At 38.4% G+C, this 17,102-nt stretch overlaps 1 protein-coding gene across 1 annotated transcript in view; it reads right to left on the bottom strand.

The window, feature by feature from the left end:
* Positions 1-17,102, bottom strand: part of LOC128533834 (NACHT, LRR and PYD domains-containing protein 12-like) — a 60,504-nt gene that overhangs the window by 9,630 nt on the left and 33,772 nt on the right. Inside the window, exons 8-9 of the mRNA XM_053508091.1 lie at positions 10,175-10,348; positions 7,665-7,838 (exon numbers count right to left, since the gene is read on the bottom strand). Of these exons, the coding sequence (XP_053364066.1) occupies positions 7,665-7,838; positions 10,175-10,348 (348 nt within the window). The remainder of the gene's footprint in view (positions 1-7,664; positions 7,839-10,174; positions 10,349-17,102) is intronic.

Genomic DNA, 17,102 nt, shown 5'->3' with positions numbered 1-17,102 from the left:
AATAGACAAATAATCGCTACAACGCTGATGCAAAAGGCACTCAACTGGCCGGAAATAAAGTCAGAGGACGGAAAGTCGCTAAAAACTTTCTCCCTGTGCCTAGTAGAATGTTACAATACCATGTCAAGCATTAACTACATGGATGAGCTAGACAATGCTACCAACTTGAGAGGTGTTGCCTCAAAACTGCCCTACAAATTGCGTGAAAAATGGAGAAGCCACGTATACGAGTACGAAGAGCGCAATGAAGAAACAGCTAAGTTTGTGCAGCTGATGAAATTCGTAGAACGAGAAGCAAAGGCAATGTCTAACCCGCTTTTTGGAGACCTGAACGTTTCGACTAGTGGTACAACGACTAGTGGTAAAAAACACAGCAGCAAATCCTCTCCAGGATTCAAGCAAAAAACTGAAGAAAAGAGGGGCAGCAGCTTTGCGACCGGCGTAAAACAGGTTGGTAAAAATCATAGAGACTTAATCACAGTAAAGAGTAGTGGTGCATTAGTTATTAGTGCCTTCACTAAACCTTGTGCATCCTGTGAGCAAGATCATACCCTAGACGAATGCCACAAGTTTAACAATGAGACATATAAGGTCAAATTGGACTTTCTAAAAAAGAATGGATTCTGCTTTGGCTGTTTAGTAAAAGGACATTTAAGCAAAGACTGCACGAAGAAAATTACCTGCCAGTTGTGCTCAAAGAAACATCCTCGCATGCTACACATTGCAGCAAAAGACACAGCTCAAGCGATCGCAAAGGCTGACGAAACCGAACCAGTTCAAACATTGCCTGTTACAGCGAGTCACGAAACGAGTGCGTGTATCGGGGCTGGAGATGACTGTATTCTCTCCATAGTACCTGTTAAAATAAAGTCCAAAAAAGGCAACAAGACAGTAAAAGTATACGCCTTTATGGACCCAGGTAGCTCTGCTACAATTTGTACAGAGTCACTAGCAAGGCGATTAAACGTACAAGGTAAAAAAATTGACATCATGTTAAGCACCCTGAACGCGAAGAAACAAGTAAAAAGCTATGTGCTTACTGATCTAGAGGTTAGCAGTCTGGAAGAAAACACCTTTGTTGAACTCCCCAAAGTGTTCACACAAAAGAGTATCCCAGTCTCAGTGGAAAATATTCCACAACAGCACGACATTGATAAGTGGCCATACCTCAGCGAAGTAAAACTGCCTTACAATAATGCTGGAGTTGAAATTCTCATAGGTAACAAAGAGCACAGGCTCCTAGAACCATGGCGAGTAATTAACAGCAGGCACAATGGGCCATATGCAGTAAAGACTGCTCTTGGATGGACCATAAATGGACCTCTTCGAGAGTCGGTCAAGGAAGGCACATGTGACAATGAGCAAGTGAGCGTTGCAGTCAACAGAGTCTCCATCGAAAGTGTGGAACAAATGCTGATACAACAGTACAACCATGATTTTCCTGAACGGAACTGTGATGACAAAGCTGAGTTGTCACAAGAGGACTATCAGTTTTTAGACTCTGTAACTAACTCCCTGCAATTTACCGATAATCACTTCTACATCGGTCTCCCATTTAAGAAAGCAGCTATTCAAATGCCCAATAACCGAAGCGCAGCCATGCAGCGCGCACTGAACCTCAAACGGAAGTTTAAGCATAACCGCTCCTTTCACAAAGAGTATTTAAACTTCATGAATGACATGTTTGAGAAGGGTCATGCAGTCAAGGTCCCCACACCCCACCTAAGTCGACAAGACGGGCAGGTGTGGTACATACCTCACCATGGTGTGTACCATCCTCAAAAGAAAAAGCTAAGGGTAGTCTTTGACTGTGCTGCTAGCTATCAGGGAATATCATTAAATAGCGAGCTTCTGCAGGGACCCGACCTGACAAACTCACTCATTGGGGTGCTCGCACGCTTTAGACAAGAAGTTGCTATGATGGCAGATGTGGAAGCCATGTACTATCAGGTCAGAGTTCCGGAAAAGGACACAGACTTGTTGCGTTTCCTGTGGTGGCCGAACGGAGACGTGAGTCAGGACTTGGTTGAGTATAAAATGGTTGTTCATTTGTTTGGTGCAAAATCATCTCCAAGTGTAGCTAACTTCGCCCTTAGGAAAACAGCAGAAGAAAACCGCAGCAATGCATCTGCCGAGGCAGTCAACACAGTACTTAAAAACTTTTATGTAGACGACTGCTTGAAGTCTGTCTCTAGTCATAGTCAAGCAGTTGCGCTATATAGTAATCTCACCAAACTGTGCGCAAGTGGAGGGTTTCACCTCACCAAGTGGGCAAGTAATAGTCGTACATTGCTAGCTTCCATCCCTGAGGGTGAGAGAATTAAAGACATGAGGGACTTAGATTTGAGTAAAGACGTACTCCCTGTTGAGAGGGCTCTAGGGGTGCTGTGGTGTATTAATTCAGACACGCTCAAGTTCAAGATTAGTTTAAAAGAGCGGCCTGTGACTAGAAGAGGAATCTTGTCAGTCACTAGTTCAATTTATGACCCCTTAGGCTTCCTTGCACCAGTCATACTGCCAGCTAAGATCTTAATGCAGCAGTTATGTAAAGAGAGACTCGCTTGGGACGATGACATTCCCGAACAATTTATAAAAAGATGGAGGGCCTGGCTACACGAGTTGCATCAATTGGCTGAGTTTAGTGTAGCAAGATGTGTAAAACCAGTTGACTTTGGAGTCACAAATACAGCACAACTTCACCACTTCTCAGATGCAAGTGAAATGGGATATGGAGTTGTCTCATATATTAGGCTAGTAAATGCTGATGGACTTACACACTGTGCATTCATGATGGGGAATTCTCGCGTAGCGCCCTTGAAACAAACTACTATCCCCCGAATGGAATTGACAGCGGCAGTGGTCGCCGTAAACAACGACAAAATGCTGAAAGGTCAACTGGAAATAGAACTGCTGGACTCTGTGTTTTGGACCGACAGCACAACTGTTTTGAGATACATTGTTAATGAAAAACTTCGCTTTAAAACCTTTGTCGCTAACAGAATCTCCATCATACGAGAGTCAACCAAGCCACAGCAGTGGAGGTACGTCAACACTTTAAAAAACCCAGCCGACGCTGCTTCCAGAGGGGTTTCCTGTGAAAAATTCATGAAAAACAACAATTGGATCCATGGTCCGCCCTTTCTTAAAACACCAGAGAGTAAGTGGCCTGAAAACATTCACGATCTGTCGACGAAAGAGGATGACATTGAGATTAAACACTCAGCCTCAGCGAATCTCGTAAAAACTACAGAGAGCACAGATGCCGTGAGTAAACTGATTAACTATCACTCCGACTGGTATAAGTTAAAAAGATCCGTTGCCTGGATTCTTTGCGTTAAAGACATGCTTAAACAGAGAACGAAAAGGATTAAGGGACAGGCAAACAACTCAATAATAGAAAACCATAAGTCTCTAACAATTAAGGACTTAACAAGGGCAGAAAACGAAGTCGTTAAGTTCGTTCAAAACCAAAAATTCAAAGACGAAATTTCCATGTTACAAAAGGGTAATGCTTCCGTAAAAAGAAACAGTTGTCTCTCCAAACTAGATCCAGTACTGCAGGATGGAGTGCTAAGAGTTGGAGGACGTCTTGGTAGGTCTGCAATGCCAGAGCATGCAAAACACCCTGTCATTATACCCAAAGACTCACACATTACAACCCTAATCTTAAGAAACACTCACGAACAGGTCGGACATTGTGGAAGGAATTATATGCTTTCAAAATTGCGGCAGAAATACTGGATTCCGACAGCAAATTCCCTTGTGAGAAAGTTTCTGTCCAGTTGTGTGACATGCAGAAAGATCAGAGCGAAGAATAGTGAACAAAAAATGTCAGAACTGCCACCCGATAGAATAACACCAGATCACCCACCGTTCACTAACGTAGGGGTAGACTATTTTGGACCCTTCGAGGTCAAACGGGGTAGAAGTAATGTTAAAAGATATGGCGTATTGTTTACTTGTCTGACAACAAGAGCCGTGCACATTGAAGTCGCGCAGTCATTAGATACAGACTCCTGCTTAAATGCTATTCGACGCTTCATGTGCAGAAGAGGCCAGGTGTCAGTTATGAGAAGTGATAATGGAACAAACTTCATAGGCGCTGAGACTGAATTGCGTAAAGCTATCCAACAGTGGAATCAGTCAAAAATTGAAGGCGTCCTCATGCAAAAGGGGATACAATGGATATTTAATCCTCCTGCTGGGTCTCACTTCGGTGGAATATGGGAAAGGCAGATAAGGTCAGTTAAAAAAATCTTGAGGTCTGTACTAAAAGAACAAACACTAAACGATGAGAGCTTGCACACATTCCTGTGTGAGGTGGAAGCTATAATAAATGACCGTCCCCTTACCACCGCTACAGACGATCCCACAGACCTGGAGCCCCTGACACCTAACCACCTGCTGCTGATGAAAAAACAGCCAAACTTGCCTCCTGGTCTTTTCAAAAAAGAGGACACTTACGCACGTCGCAAGTGGAAGCAAATTCAGTATCTTGCCGACCTATTCTGGAAGCGATGGGTGCGTGAATACTTGCCCTTGCTTCAGGAGCGCCAAAAATGGTCTCAGGTGAGAAAAAACCTCTCGATTGGAGACGTAGTTCTAATAATTGATGAGTCTTCTCCAAGAAATTCATGGGTCGTCGGACGGATCACGAAAGTGTTCCCTGATAAAAAAGGACTTGTGAGGCGTGTACTGGTCAAAACTAAAACCAGTACCCTGGAAAGACCCATCGATAAGCTGTGCCTGATATGTGAAATGGACTGTTAATTACCTTATAAAGTAGTCATGTTCCTTTCATTTGGTACGCAGCAATATGAATACCTTAAGTTAAACCGTTAAAAAATGTTTAAAGTGTTAAGAAAGTTAATTCTAAAGTGTTAAGAAAGTTAATTCAATTTTTAATCCAATAGTAAATGTTGTGGCCCAATTGTAAAAAAAAGGAAAAAACAACAAAACAAAAAATGTGTGTAATTGTCAGTCTTCCTGCCTGTCAATTAGGGGCTGGAAATGTAAGGGCCATATTTCATTCTTGTGATTTGTTGTTATGTTTACCTTATTTCAGTTTATTAGTTAAGCATTAAGCATTAAGTATCATAAATATAATTTGTATTGTGACATCACTTCATGGGTTGTTCTGTGACATCATCCCACAGTTATGCAGTTCCATGTCTATCACGCACGTTAGTTGTAGTTGTTGTTAAGACACGGAAGGATACAGAAAGGTTTGGAGCACACAAGCTTTTGACCGTGATAACGTGAGACAGTTAGCTAAAAGGAATACAGTAAAATAAGTTGTTGTAACTGTAATCTATCGAAGCTACAGAACACAGCAAGCGACTTGTCGTGACTACAGTGGATTTATGTAAGAAACTGTAACAACCGTTGTTTTTGATGTTGAAAATAAACGAGAGACAAAGAAATCAACGAAACGTCTGATGTCGTCAGTGACACTGTGTAACTAAAGACACGCGTCAGAACTTGTGAATAACATGCACCTACAATTATTATTAATAAACATTAAAACATAATTTTAATGGGCATTATTTTTTATTTATTTTAGCTTTAAGACCAAAAAAATAAAAATTCTCATTTGCATTTTCCTGCTGCTTTTTTTTTTTTTTTTTTTTTTACCCCTTAGCTCTCACGCAGTGCATTTAGTTTGTGTTCCAGGTCGAGTTTGTGTCATGATTTACGTCCTGTCTGCCACTTTCTCCCCCACGCTGTCACCTTCCCCATATGCTTTTGTTTTTCATAGCTAGTCATGTGTCCTTTCCCACGCCCCTGTTTCCCTCCCGTCTGCACACCTGTCTCGAACTCTGCACTGATTACTACAGGATTTAAGCATGCTTAAATTGCTGGATTATTGAGTGTTTTGTTGCCCCGATTCTATCATATTTTGTTTCACTGCTTTTCCACGTTGCCAAGTTTATTTTGTTTCCTCATTTTATTATCACATTTGATATATCGCTTCGCTGTTTGACCTCCCGGCTTTGATCTCGCGTTTCCTTGTTTTTGATATCTGCTCCTATTCTCACCATGTCAGATCTGTCACGTCAGATTGTTGTGGACATTGATGCCTCCAGCACGGGGGTAGGAGGTGTTCTCTCTCTCAGGGGCCTGCTCATGACAATAAGCTTGATCCCTGCTCTTTCTTTTTACACTGCTTAACCCCTGCTGAAGCAAACTATGGCATCGGTGACTGAGAGCTCCTAGCCATCAAGCTGGCCCTGGAGGAATGGAGACATTGGTAAGAGGAGTCGGATGTTCCGTTTTTGGTCTGGACTGACCACAAGAACCTTGAGTATCTACGAGGTGCCAAAAGGCTTAACTCCCACCAGGCCCGGTGGTCGCTGTTCTTTACCAGGTTCAACTTCACCCTCTCCTTTTATCCTGGGTCTAAGAACTCCAAACCAGCCCCTTCCAGACAGTTCACGACCATCCAAGACTCTACCGCCTATGACCCTATCCTTTCTTCTCCCTGCTTGCTTGCAGCAGCTGAGCTAGACATAGAAACCAAGGTCAAGCAGACACTGTCCCACAAACCAGGGCACAGTAACGTACCCCCTAATTGCCTCTTCATTCCCCTTAACGTTTGATATCAGGTCCTGGAATGGGGGCACAGCTTTAAGCTTTCCTGCCACCCTGGTTCTGCTCGAACCCTGAAGGAGGATGTTCCCAGATTTTTGTCAGCATGCAACATCTGTGTAAGGTGTAAACACAGCAACACTGCTCCTGCAGGCCTCCTCAGACCCCTACCGATTCCATACTACCCAGCTCCGATGGCCACACCTGTATTATGACTGTAGTTGATCGGTTCTCCAAGGCAGCCCACTTCATTCTCCTGCCTAAACTTCCGTCCGCAAAGGAGACTGCTGAATTCCTGATTCTCCATGTTTTCAAGCTTCATGGCTTACCTAAGGACATTGTCTCTGATCATGGTTCTGTAGGCTCATCGGCACCACCCCAGTAAAGATGTCACTTCTTGGAGCAGGTTCCTGCCCTGGGTCAAGTATGTTTATTACTCCCAAATCTCCCTTAGCGCTGCCTGGGGTATCAACTGCCCTTGTTCCCATCTCAGGAGGCGAAGGTCAGCATTCCATCTGCCCAAGCCTTTATCCGCCATTGCAGGAAGACCTGGCTTTAATCTCGGGCTTCCTTGTTTTTGACCATGGTTTTTGTGTCACTTTTTTGGGGGTAGTTCTTTTACTGCTTGATTTCCCGGATACTGATCTTACGCTCCCTCTTTTGACGATTTGGCCTCAGATGCTTCGCTGACTGATTTATTGGTATTTGACCCTCGCTTCCATTTTTCGACCATGCCCCCACCTACGTTGCGTTCATTCATCTGTGCTTGGATTTACCTCGTTCTGCCCCAACCTGTGACAGTTTGTGAGATTAGTTACAGTGTTTTAGCAAATTTCACAGTAATTTCAGACACAGTGGATTCACATCAAGTTATGATTTGCTCTGTAGCTTTTCACATACTGTACGTACTGTACATTTGACCCAAAGAGTCTGTGACAAATCATCAGTGTGCAGTGAAAAGAAACAATCTTCCTTCTTAGGACAATGATAATCTAAAGCTTTTGCTTCAGTCTCACTATTAGAGAATGTGTCTTACTGAGGAGCAGGTCATGTGAGTCTCAGAGAGATTATCTTACTTCAGTGTCTCCAGTTTACAGTGAGGATTCTCCAGTACAGCACAGAGACGCTTCACTCCTGAGCCTCCTACTTTATTATTAGACAGATTCAGTTCTCTCAGGTGTGAGGGGTTTGATCTCAGAGCTGAAGTCAGAGCAGCACAGTCTTCATCTGAGACACCACAACCACGCAACCTGTAGAGAGACACAATGACACACACTTCATCACCAGAATTTCATTGTCATTTAAGACTTACTTTAAAGCTGATGTGATTGTAAAATTATGGTATCATTTGAAATGACATCACCTGTTTATTCTAATCAACAATGTAATTAAATGTAATCACATTGAGTCTCATATTTCATTTATAGTATATGCTGCATGATCCAAAATGAAAAAGTGTAAAATATGGGGACAAACAAAAATCATAAATGAAAAGATATTATGTAAACTATAAATATTTAAACTGAAAAATAGCATGTAGCTTGTATAAACCAGATGATTATGCTGATGATATCTGTTTAAATAAATATAGCTTAATTATAAATCTAATAGAAAGTTAAAAAAAAGACCTACAAATCAGATCCATCATGTAAACGTAAAAGTCACAGTAAATTAAATTTTTACAGAAAGTTTACAGAAATTTTTTTTTTTTTTTTTTGCAGTGGTACTTTGGAATAAACCTGGAGAGAAACAATGAGCCAAGGAGTAATTACTGTGCATCTGTCTCCTCACAGGACCCGTAGAAAGCAAATAAAAAAAAATGTTACTTTTACTGTGCTGTTTTGTTATTACTTGTATTCTAATTACTACTGAACATTTTTACAATTTAAAATGCTTGCAATGTTTTAACAAGTTTTTATGTGTTGCCTTAGCTTGAGCAGCCGTTACTATACAATTTGATGCAAAAAAATAAAAATAATAATTACCATGATTTTTTTTTGTTTAAAGTTTTTAAGTTTAAATGTAACAAGTAGCATCTGATATGCAATTTAAGAATGATTTGGAAAAAAAAAGCTATTGTTTTTACTTTTTTAATAAAAAAAAAAATGTTACCTAAAATTTTTATCTGGCTCGTTCCGTAGGACATTTTTTGACTCTACCTTTTAATAAAAGTTTTTTTATTTATTTATTTATTTATTTATATCCTTTCTAATATGTTTATTGTATATTTTATAAATATTTACAGAACAATACTTTTCTATTTTTATTTGGGATTTTAAATATAATAAGATTCATATTGTAGATTTCTTTTATTTTACACCTAAAGTTATTTTATTATCAATTATACCTTTGTTTAATAAACAGAGAAAATAAAAGTTAAACTGAAATAATCAGTTAACAACTTAATTTTTACAGAAAATTGCTGTAAAATAAATACTGGATTCATGCTGTAAAATAACAGCAGATTGCTGACGTCTGTGCTGCCAGTATTCTACTGTAAATTGTCTTTCATGTTTACAGTAATAAGCTGTAAAGTAATTAGTAGTATGAGTACTGCAAAATTACATTAGATTGCTGGCATCTGTGCTGCCAGGAACTTACTTTTATTTAACAGGAAAATCTTTTACAGTGTAGAAGTTTACATGTCCCAACACACTACCTATAGTGTGATTTTAAAAATAATTAGTAGATCTTACACACAGCCACGGCAGAATTGTTCATGAGCTTCCAGTGACTTGTAGGAATATAGAAGTCTATATGGGAGTCTTCCAAGAAAGACATCTTACCTGCCCACTGCACATGCTACATCTAAAAATATGTTAGCTAGGGCATATCTATGCTATCCAAACATGGCAGAGCTTTCCCAGAATTCAATGTGGTATGAAAACACTGTGATGTAACTCCACATTCTCTATATTAAACATACAGTAGTGATCATGCACTGTGATCTCCTCTCATACACACACCTATTGATCCTGTTCTCAACTTTAGCTCTGTGTTACTGAGCTCTGTGTTACATGGGTGAATTTCAGTCAGTGAGTTCATTTATAGATAGTTTTTATTTATAACAAAATTTGAAATAATACAAGACTATCTAAAAGCTCAGTGAAAGAACAATAAATAAGGACTGCATGGTTTTAATACTGCTTATATGATACTGCTTATATGTTTATAGCAGCTAGATGGAGACGAATGTTCACTGACAAAATAAACATTTCAGCTTTAAGACCAATAAAATGTTTCTCATTTGCATTTCCCTGCTGCTTTTAAACCCTACAGCTCACACACAGTGCATTTAGTTTGTGTCCCAGGTGCAGTTTGTGTGATTAGTTACAGTGTTTTAGTAAATTTCACAGTCATTTCAGACACACTGCAGTCACATCAAGTCATGTTTTGCTCTGCAGCTTCTCACATACGTACATCTGACCCAAAGACTCTGTGACAAATCATCAGTGTGCAGTGAAAAGAAACAATCTTCCTCCTCAGGACATTGATGATCAACCTAAAACTTCTGCTTCAGTCTCACTATTAGAGAATGTGTCTTACTGAGGAGCAGGTCATGTGACACTCAGAGAGATGATCTTACCTCAGTGTCTCCAGTTTACAGTCAGAATTCTCCAGTACAGCACAGAGATACTTCACTCCTGAGTCTCCCACTTTATTATAGGACAGATCCAGTTCTCTCAGGTGTGAGGGGTTTAATCTCAGAGCTGAAGTCAGAGCAGCACAGCCTTCATCTGAGACACCACAATCCCACAACCTGTAGAGAGACACAATGACGCACTCTTCATTACCAGATCTTTATTTTCATTTAAGACTTACTTTAAAGCTGATAAGTACATTTTTTATTATTATTATTCAGCATGATGCCACTTGTTTATTCTAATAAATATTTGAGTCTTATATTTTGTTATGCATTTGTTATGTATGTATATATATATATATATATATATATATATATATATATATATATATATATATAAACGCAACATCATGCAATATCTGCAAAATATGGAAATGATTAGAGCATTGTTCCATGTTTTGTGACCTTCACTATTGTTGGAGGCAATGCTATGCTTTGAAGACAGACCTTTTTTTGAAGGCTGTTAATGTTAGTTTTAAAGTTTTATTGTTTTTTTACTTAATGTCATTTTGAACGTAAATTAAATAGTAGTCAAACCAATAGTTAAATAACTAAAATATAGTCTTAAAATATAAGGATTTGGACTGTTTGATGTCATGTTGGCATTATAAGATTTGTATCAAAAACTTCTATATAAAAAGTGTTTAAACATTAACAAAATAAATGCAATTAAATTCAGATTTACAGTGGCCCCAGATTACAGAGTGTTTATGTTACATTTATTTTCTATTTACCTTTTTTTTTTTTTACCTTGGGATTACATGGTTCTGTCTTGGGTCAAATAAAATAGCCCAGCACTTAACTAACACTTGACCCACTAGTTGGGTCAAACGAACAACCCAGAATTCTGGGTTAAATAGTAAAACCCAGCACTTGGGTCAAAACAACCCAGCGTGTGTTCTGTCCCATAGTGACCCAGCAACTTGGTTAAGGTTGGATTGTTTGCTAACACAATTCATATAGATGTGCATATTTAATAAGTCTGCAAGATCACATCTAATCCTCAGCAAAAGTTTAAACTAAGAAGCGTGTGATACAGTCACATAGCCTATGCATGCATAGTACAGTTCTAGTGCATTTACTGTAGAGTTTGGTCAGTTCGCACTGACCAAAATAATCGTGCAGAAATGCCTTTACTGTGTAGCCGGAGTCATCTCGTGCCAACATTTACTGTGCGGTACACATTTTCAACATGTCAAAATTATATCATTGTGACATATCAAAGTTCAGCCAAGAAAACTTGCCCAGTTGGAAAAAGCTACAGGAGAACAAGTAGGAGGAACATAGCCGAGCCTGAGCGGTGACCCCGTCATCACAACACTTAGTTAAGTGGTGAGTGGAAACTAAAGTAACTTTTATATATATTATTTAACTAGTTGTGTTGATTGTAGCAGGATGAGCTGGGGCCTCATCAGGTTGCAGGGCTTCCTGTCACTTTGTTAGTGTCTGGGACATAATTTCAGACGCTAGCCAATCCGCTGGCGTGTGGGGTGTTATAAAGGTAGGGGAAGAGTTTTTCCTCTCATTAGGAGCATACGCGCTGTTTTGTTGTGCGCCTGACTTTTATCTCAGGTTTCTTCTGGACTCGTCAGTAGTAAAATCTCTTTCTTATTGACTCTCCTTTGTGTAGAGTACATGCCTTTTTGCTGCATGCCCAAGTTTTGTTTTTATCTCGGTTTCCTCCTAGACTTTTGGGTTCACTTTTGAACAACATTGCCTAACTGGCGTTGGTAAGTGGCTCATTTTCTGTACTTCCTGGTTGTAAAGGGATTGCTAGTTGTCATTCATCCAACATTTTGGAACAGGAACTGTGAAAATCAAAACAACAAGAAGGGAAGCCACCCCGGCAAGTCAGACTACCACCACCTTTAGCTCACAGATAAACAGTTTTACATTAATGTAAAACACACACAACCACAAAAATTGGAGGAAAAGGGGGGAGAAAGAGGAACCAACTCTTAAAATTAAAAAGTAAAAACTTAAAAAGTTTTCTCAAACAGATCAGACAAAGCAGCAATATGGCAAAGCACTAATCCAAAAAGCAGCGTTAATGCAAAGCAGTAGTGAGGCAAAACAGCAGTAAAGCAAACACATGTGAGGCAAAAAAGCAGCGTTCATGTAAAGCAACAGCGTTCATGCATGGGTCCACAGCACCCACTCCGACGATTTTGAAAAATGTCCGGGATATCACTCCATATGTGTGCATGTTTTATAATGTTAACTATACTGTTAGAATGCTACTGTAGCTAGGTTAACCTGAGGTACAGTAGCCCAGTGCTAGCACTAGATTCAGTTGTACATGTATAGCCTAGTTTAAGTGCAAGTTGATGTCTTGAAGTGTAACACTACACAATGTGAGAGGGGGTAAAAAGCGAATAAAATTATTCGGCTGTAAACTTCAAGTTAGTTTCTGTAGTCAACTGTCAGCCCTTAGAGGAGAGAGTGGATTGAGAGGTGCGTTTCTCTCCAGGAAACATCATTGTTCTCTTGCCTTTATTTAACCTTTACTAATAACTGCTTTGTTTGTATTTGAAACTCACAAAGATCCACTTTTTTAAAGAAATTCAGATGCGCTCATTTGGACAACAGGACACTTTTCTTCTATTTTTTTTTATGATAAGCATTTCTTTTACTAGTTGTCTTTAGAATTGGCAAAGCTTCAAACTTCGCATATAACACTAAGGATGCCCTCCCAGCCCAACAGCAGTTGTTATAGGTGAGTAAATTGAGTTGATATTTTAATAATATTTGATATTTCCACATATAATCAACCAGAAGTTCCAGGCTGCCACCTCAGACAAAAGTTGAAAAAAATAAAATAAATAAATAAATCACAGATTTCATTTAGAGAGAAATATCACAAACGCCCACTGTCTGAGTTTAGTCATCAAATTCACATTACAATCTAAAATTTTAATTAATTATTTAATTAACAGGGTCACTATCAAAATGCCAAATTTAAGCCATTATTTAGCAATAATTTAGGACCTAATAATGACAAAAACAGATTGTTTCTCAGTAAAACATGTAAGGTTGAGTATAAATGAAATTTCATTTTAATTATTTATTAATTATTTATTGTTTCATCACACGTCAAGAACATCTTTACAGTTCAGAAAGGGCAAAAGTTGAAGAATAAGGACAAAATTTCTTTAGAGAACTGAATACTGTAACAAACTAAAAAGAACACTGTGGGTGTAAACAATTTTTCAGCTTTATTTTAATTGTGTATACCTGTATATTTTAGCCTCATACAGAATCGTACTTACAAAGCAGGACAGACAGGTAGTGTCCTTGTGTATAATTGTACTTTTTATTGTATTGTACTTCACTAAAACATAATTGCGGGATATCTATAGTATTATTTTTTACAATTACTGCAGTAAAAAAGTATATTAAAGATGCAGTATTTTTGTGCCCAAATCACAGCATTTCCTGCATATGTACTGCAGTTTTTAAGGGATTGCTGCATGATCAAAAAAGTAAAGTCTAAAACAAGGTTGAAAAAAAAAAAAAAAAAAAAAAACATTATTTGGTCCTCCTCTTTAAATTGTAAATTAGCACAACTTTGTTGGAGCAGTTGCTCTACTTTTGGAGTAAAATCTTTGGCTGTGGACTAGGGTTTTTTATTATTATTATTTTATCATATCTGTACAGAGCTTGTGGAGTTAACCATTATGGGCCTGAGGCCTTTTTGAAGACCTGCAGTGATTCAGAGCTCTTCTTAAATTGGTGTAAATTTCTTTACCAATATAGTAGCTAATACATTTCCCTTTATTTATGTAGAGCACAAACTGGGCTTTCATAATGTGGCTGATGTAAAAATGTCAGATTAATGTGCAACTTTTAAAAGTATGTCAAACTGCACATAAAAACATAGAATTTTAAACTCTAGCAGAAAAGCAGATAAAAGGAGAATCAACAAACCTGGCAGATTGTTTTGAAAACAAAACCGAGTTATAACACTCAGAAACACCTTTTATTTGTGACTGATACGCCTAACTTTTTTTTTTTTTTTTTTAGCAAAGGCTCTGTTTCACTGAATAATCTATGACTTTCCATGAATATATACAGTAAGACCCATTCACACCTGGCTCAGGTACTGTAACATCAGGTTCCATCTGGCTCCTATTGTCTGAGCTGTTCACACCTACACACTCAGATTCTTACACAAACCAGGACTTCTTTTGATAAACTAAAATACAGTATCGTTCCTAAAACATTAATTGAAGTACAATTCTTATGCACACACATACAATACACAGCAAAAAATATGTTAGTACTGTATATTATGACTGAAATAAAGCAGCTCACAGCCTTATTTACTGTAGCGAGTATAACTGTGTTTGTTGCATTTCTGGGGGATAACGTGAAGAGAAACGCAAACATTTTACATTCACTCCATTCAAAACCACATTGCATCAATTCAAAGACATTGTGCTATGTTGTTGTTTGTGATCTGAGTTCATCTTTTATGAATGAAATAAAGCTGCTGTTTCTGGTGTACACTTTGACTGGGCAGCTTTTGCAAAGCAGATAAAATATAAAATCAGTACCCCATAAAATCAACAGAGCACAAATATATTTTTGCTGATTAAACACGGCATGTTTTTAAAACACGATGTAAGCAGCTTTATTTCAGTCATTCCAGCCATTCGTGGTCCAATAATTATTCAACGTTGGACACAAACAGCAAAAAAGCATAATGATTATTATTATTCTGGTTCTTATTATCATGCTTTTTTTGCTGTTTGTCTCCAGCATTGAATGATTGTTTGAAAGTGTGATTTTTTTATATGTCTTTACATGTTAATGGCTTTTGTTCTTTTGATGTACAGGACGTACACGACACATGGCACCTGGCCAAAAGCCTAAATGCTTTTTGCTGATAATAACCAGTGAACTTCAGACACATCATGTGTGCATGTTTGTCCCTCTCTACTGGTTCAGTTGGTTCGTGTATGGAAGGGCGGCAGAGCAAATGACTGTTTGTCTTTTAACTTGTATTAAAGTCACAAATTTAGAGGCTCATTTTAAATCGTACAATTTTGGGGATCAATATCTGCATTTTATCTGCAATTATCTTTTCATTTGCTATTTTTACTCCTTTGTCAGGATTGTTTGAACCATCACTGTATTTTAAAGAAATTTAATTAAGTGTTATGTGTTTTTTTAAAAATAACCGTCATGTTTTCTAAATAAACTTTTGTTTGGATTTCTTTCTGGAAGGAAATTTAAGTTTAGCGTTTTCTTTAATGCAGTGAAAAAACCTGGATGCTGTTGCTTACATTTGTGCGTTCAAGCATATTTTTGTTTGAACTCTATCTCTTGCGTGCGCTCAGCATCACAAAGCTACACTTGCTCAAACAGCAGCAGTAGCGCTGTAACTCTGTCACAATTCCAGCCAATCAGAAAGTCACATTCTGATTGCTTGTTTCTTATTGGTTCCATTGTAACGCTCAGGTTTTATTTTAGAGCTAATTACACTAATACGGGGTCTAGAATCTAAATACGGGCTAATATTATTCACGTCCGGTGTTGCGCAATCTTCGCGGAGCAAGATAAGACACACGACAACAACTTCACAACCAAACCAAAGTGTATTAAATGAAAAAGACAAACCAACAAATAAGGTGCACCAACAAAACAATATATACAAAATATATACAACTATAAACAGTGTGTGGAGTGTATGCGTGTGTGTGAGTGTGGATGTATGAAAGTCCAAGTCCTTGTTATTGTGAGTGTGAAATGGTGTACGGGAGAGATGGCTCGGCCTCACCGGTAAAAGATGTATAATCCGGGAGCACGAGAAAACGGAACGAGAGGGGTACTGAATGTGTCCAATGAAGATTAATCCAGTCATGGAAAATAATCCACCGTAACAACAATCAAGCTCTCTTTCTCTCATCCAAAATGCAGCGCGCTGTCCCATCTCTCCGTGTCGGGCCGCTTGCCGGTTCCGGCTTTAAACCGGCGCACGTGACCCGACGCCGCTTCCGGGTCCTCTCGCGCTGCGATCGCGCATGCTCGCGAGAGCTTAACCCTGTGACCAACACAGTCTATGGGGACAAGTAAAACCAGATAGGGCATCTTTCTGTGCACAGGTGTGCAGCATTAGCTCCGTAACCCTTTCCCTGTTATTAAAATGCCCCTTTATGTGGCTGCGCTACACCATTGTTCTCCATATCTAGTTTGAATTTACATTTAGGTATTTGACAGATGCTCTTATCACTCTAATTGCATGTGTTAGTTCAAACTGTTATTATATTTGAATTGGCAAAGGTTAAATGTTGGATAGTTTAACATTAAGTACATAGTGTAATCTATATAATGTATTGTCTAATATATTAGTACTAAAGCTCATGTACTTCACTTCTAGTATAATGCTTTGTGGCTCCCAGCCAGTTTTCAGAGTCTCAGTGTAACAATGCCTGTCTTTGTTCAGACAACAGTTAAAATTTTTGTTTTGTGTTTGCACGTGAGACGACCTGAAACTTTGTTGAACAAACAAACCATAGTACTGTTATTATTGTTATTATTATTATTATTATTATTATGTAACCAAAAATTTGTTGAACTCATAAATAAAATCTGCCTCATCATTACTAAGTTTCAATTGTTTTCAATTGTCAAATGAAACATATACTATGTTTCAATTGTCTTTGATGTAATGTGTTTTAAAAACAGATTATTGTGTAGAAAATAAAAGCCCTAAAACCCTTTAGTGCACGGCTAACACATTTGCAATACAGCAGTATAGAAGATTGTGTGTACTATATAACAAAAATATATGTCACAAAATATAACAAAGTATCTTCCTATTAACCACAAAGTTTACTTTTTTAGTATTTGAAATTGAAATTTAATT

Source organism: Clarias gariepinus, chromosome 12, assembly GCF_024256425.1.
Source record: "Clarias gariepinus isolate MV-2021 ecotype Netherlands chromosome 12, CGAR_prim_01v2, whole genome shotgun sequence".
Classification (NCBI taxonomy): Eukaryota; Metazoa; Chordata; class Actinopteri; order Siluriformes; family Clariidae; genus Clarias; species Clarias gariepinus.
This window is presented reverse-complemented; position numbering and strand designations above follow the sequence as displayed.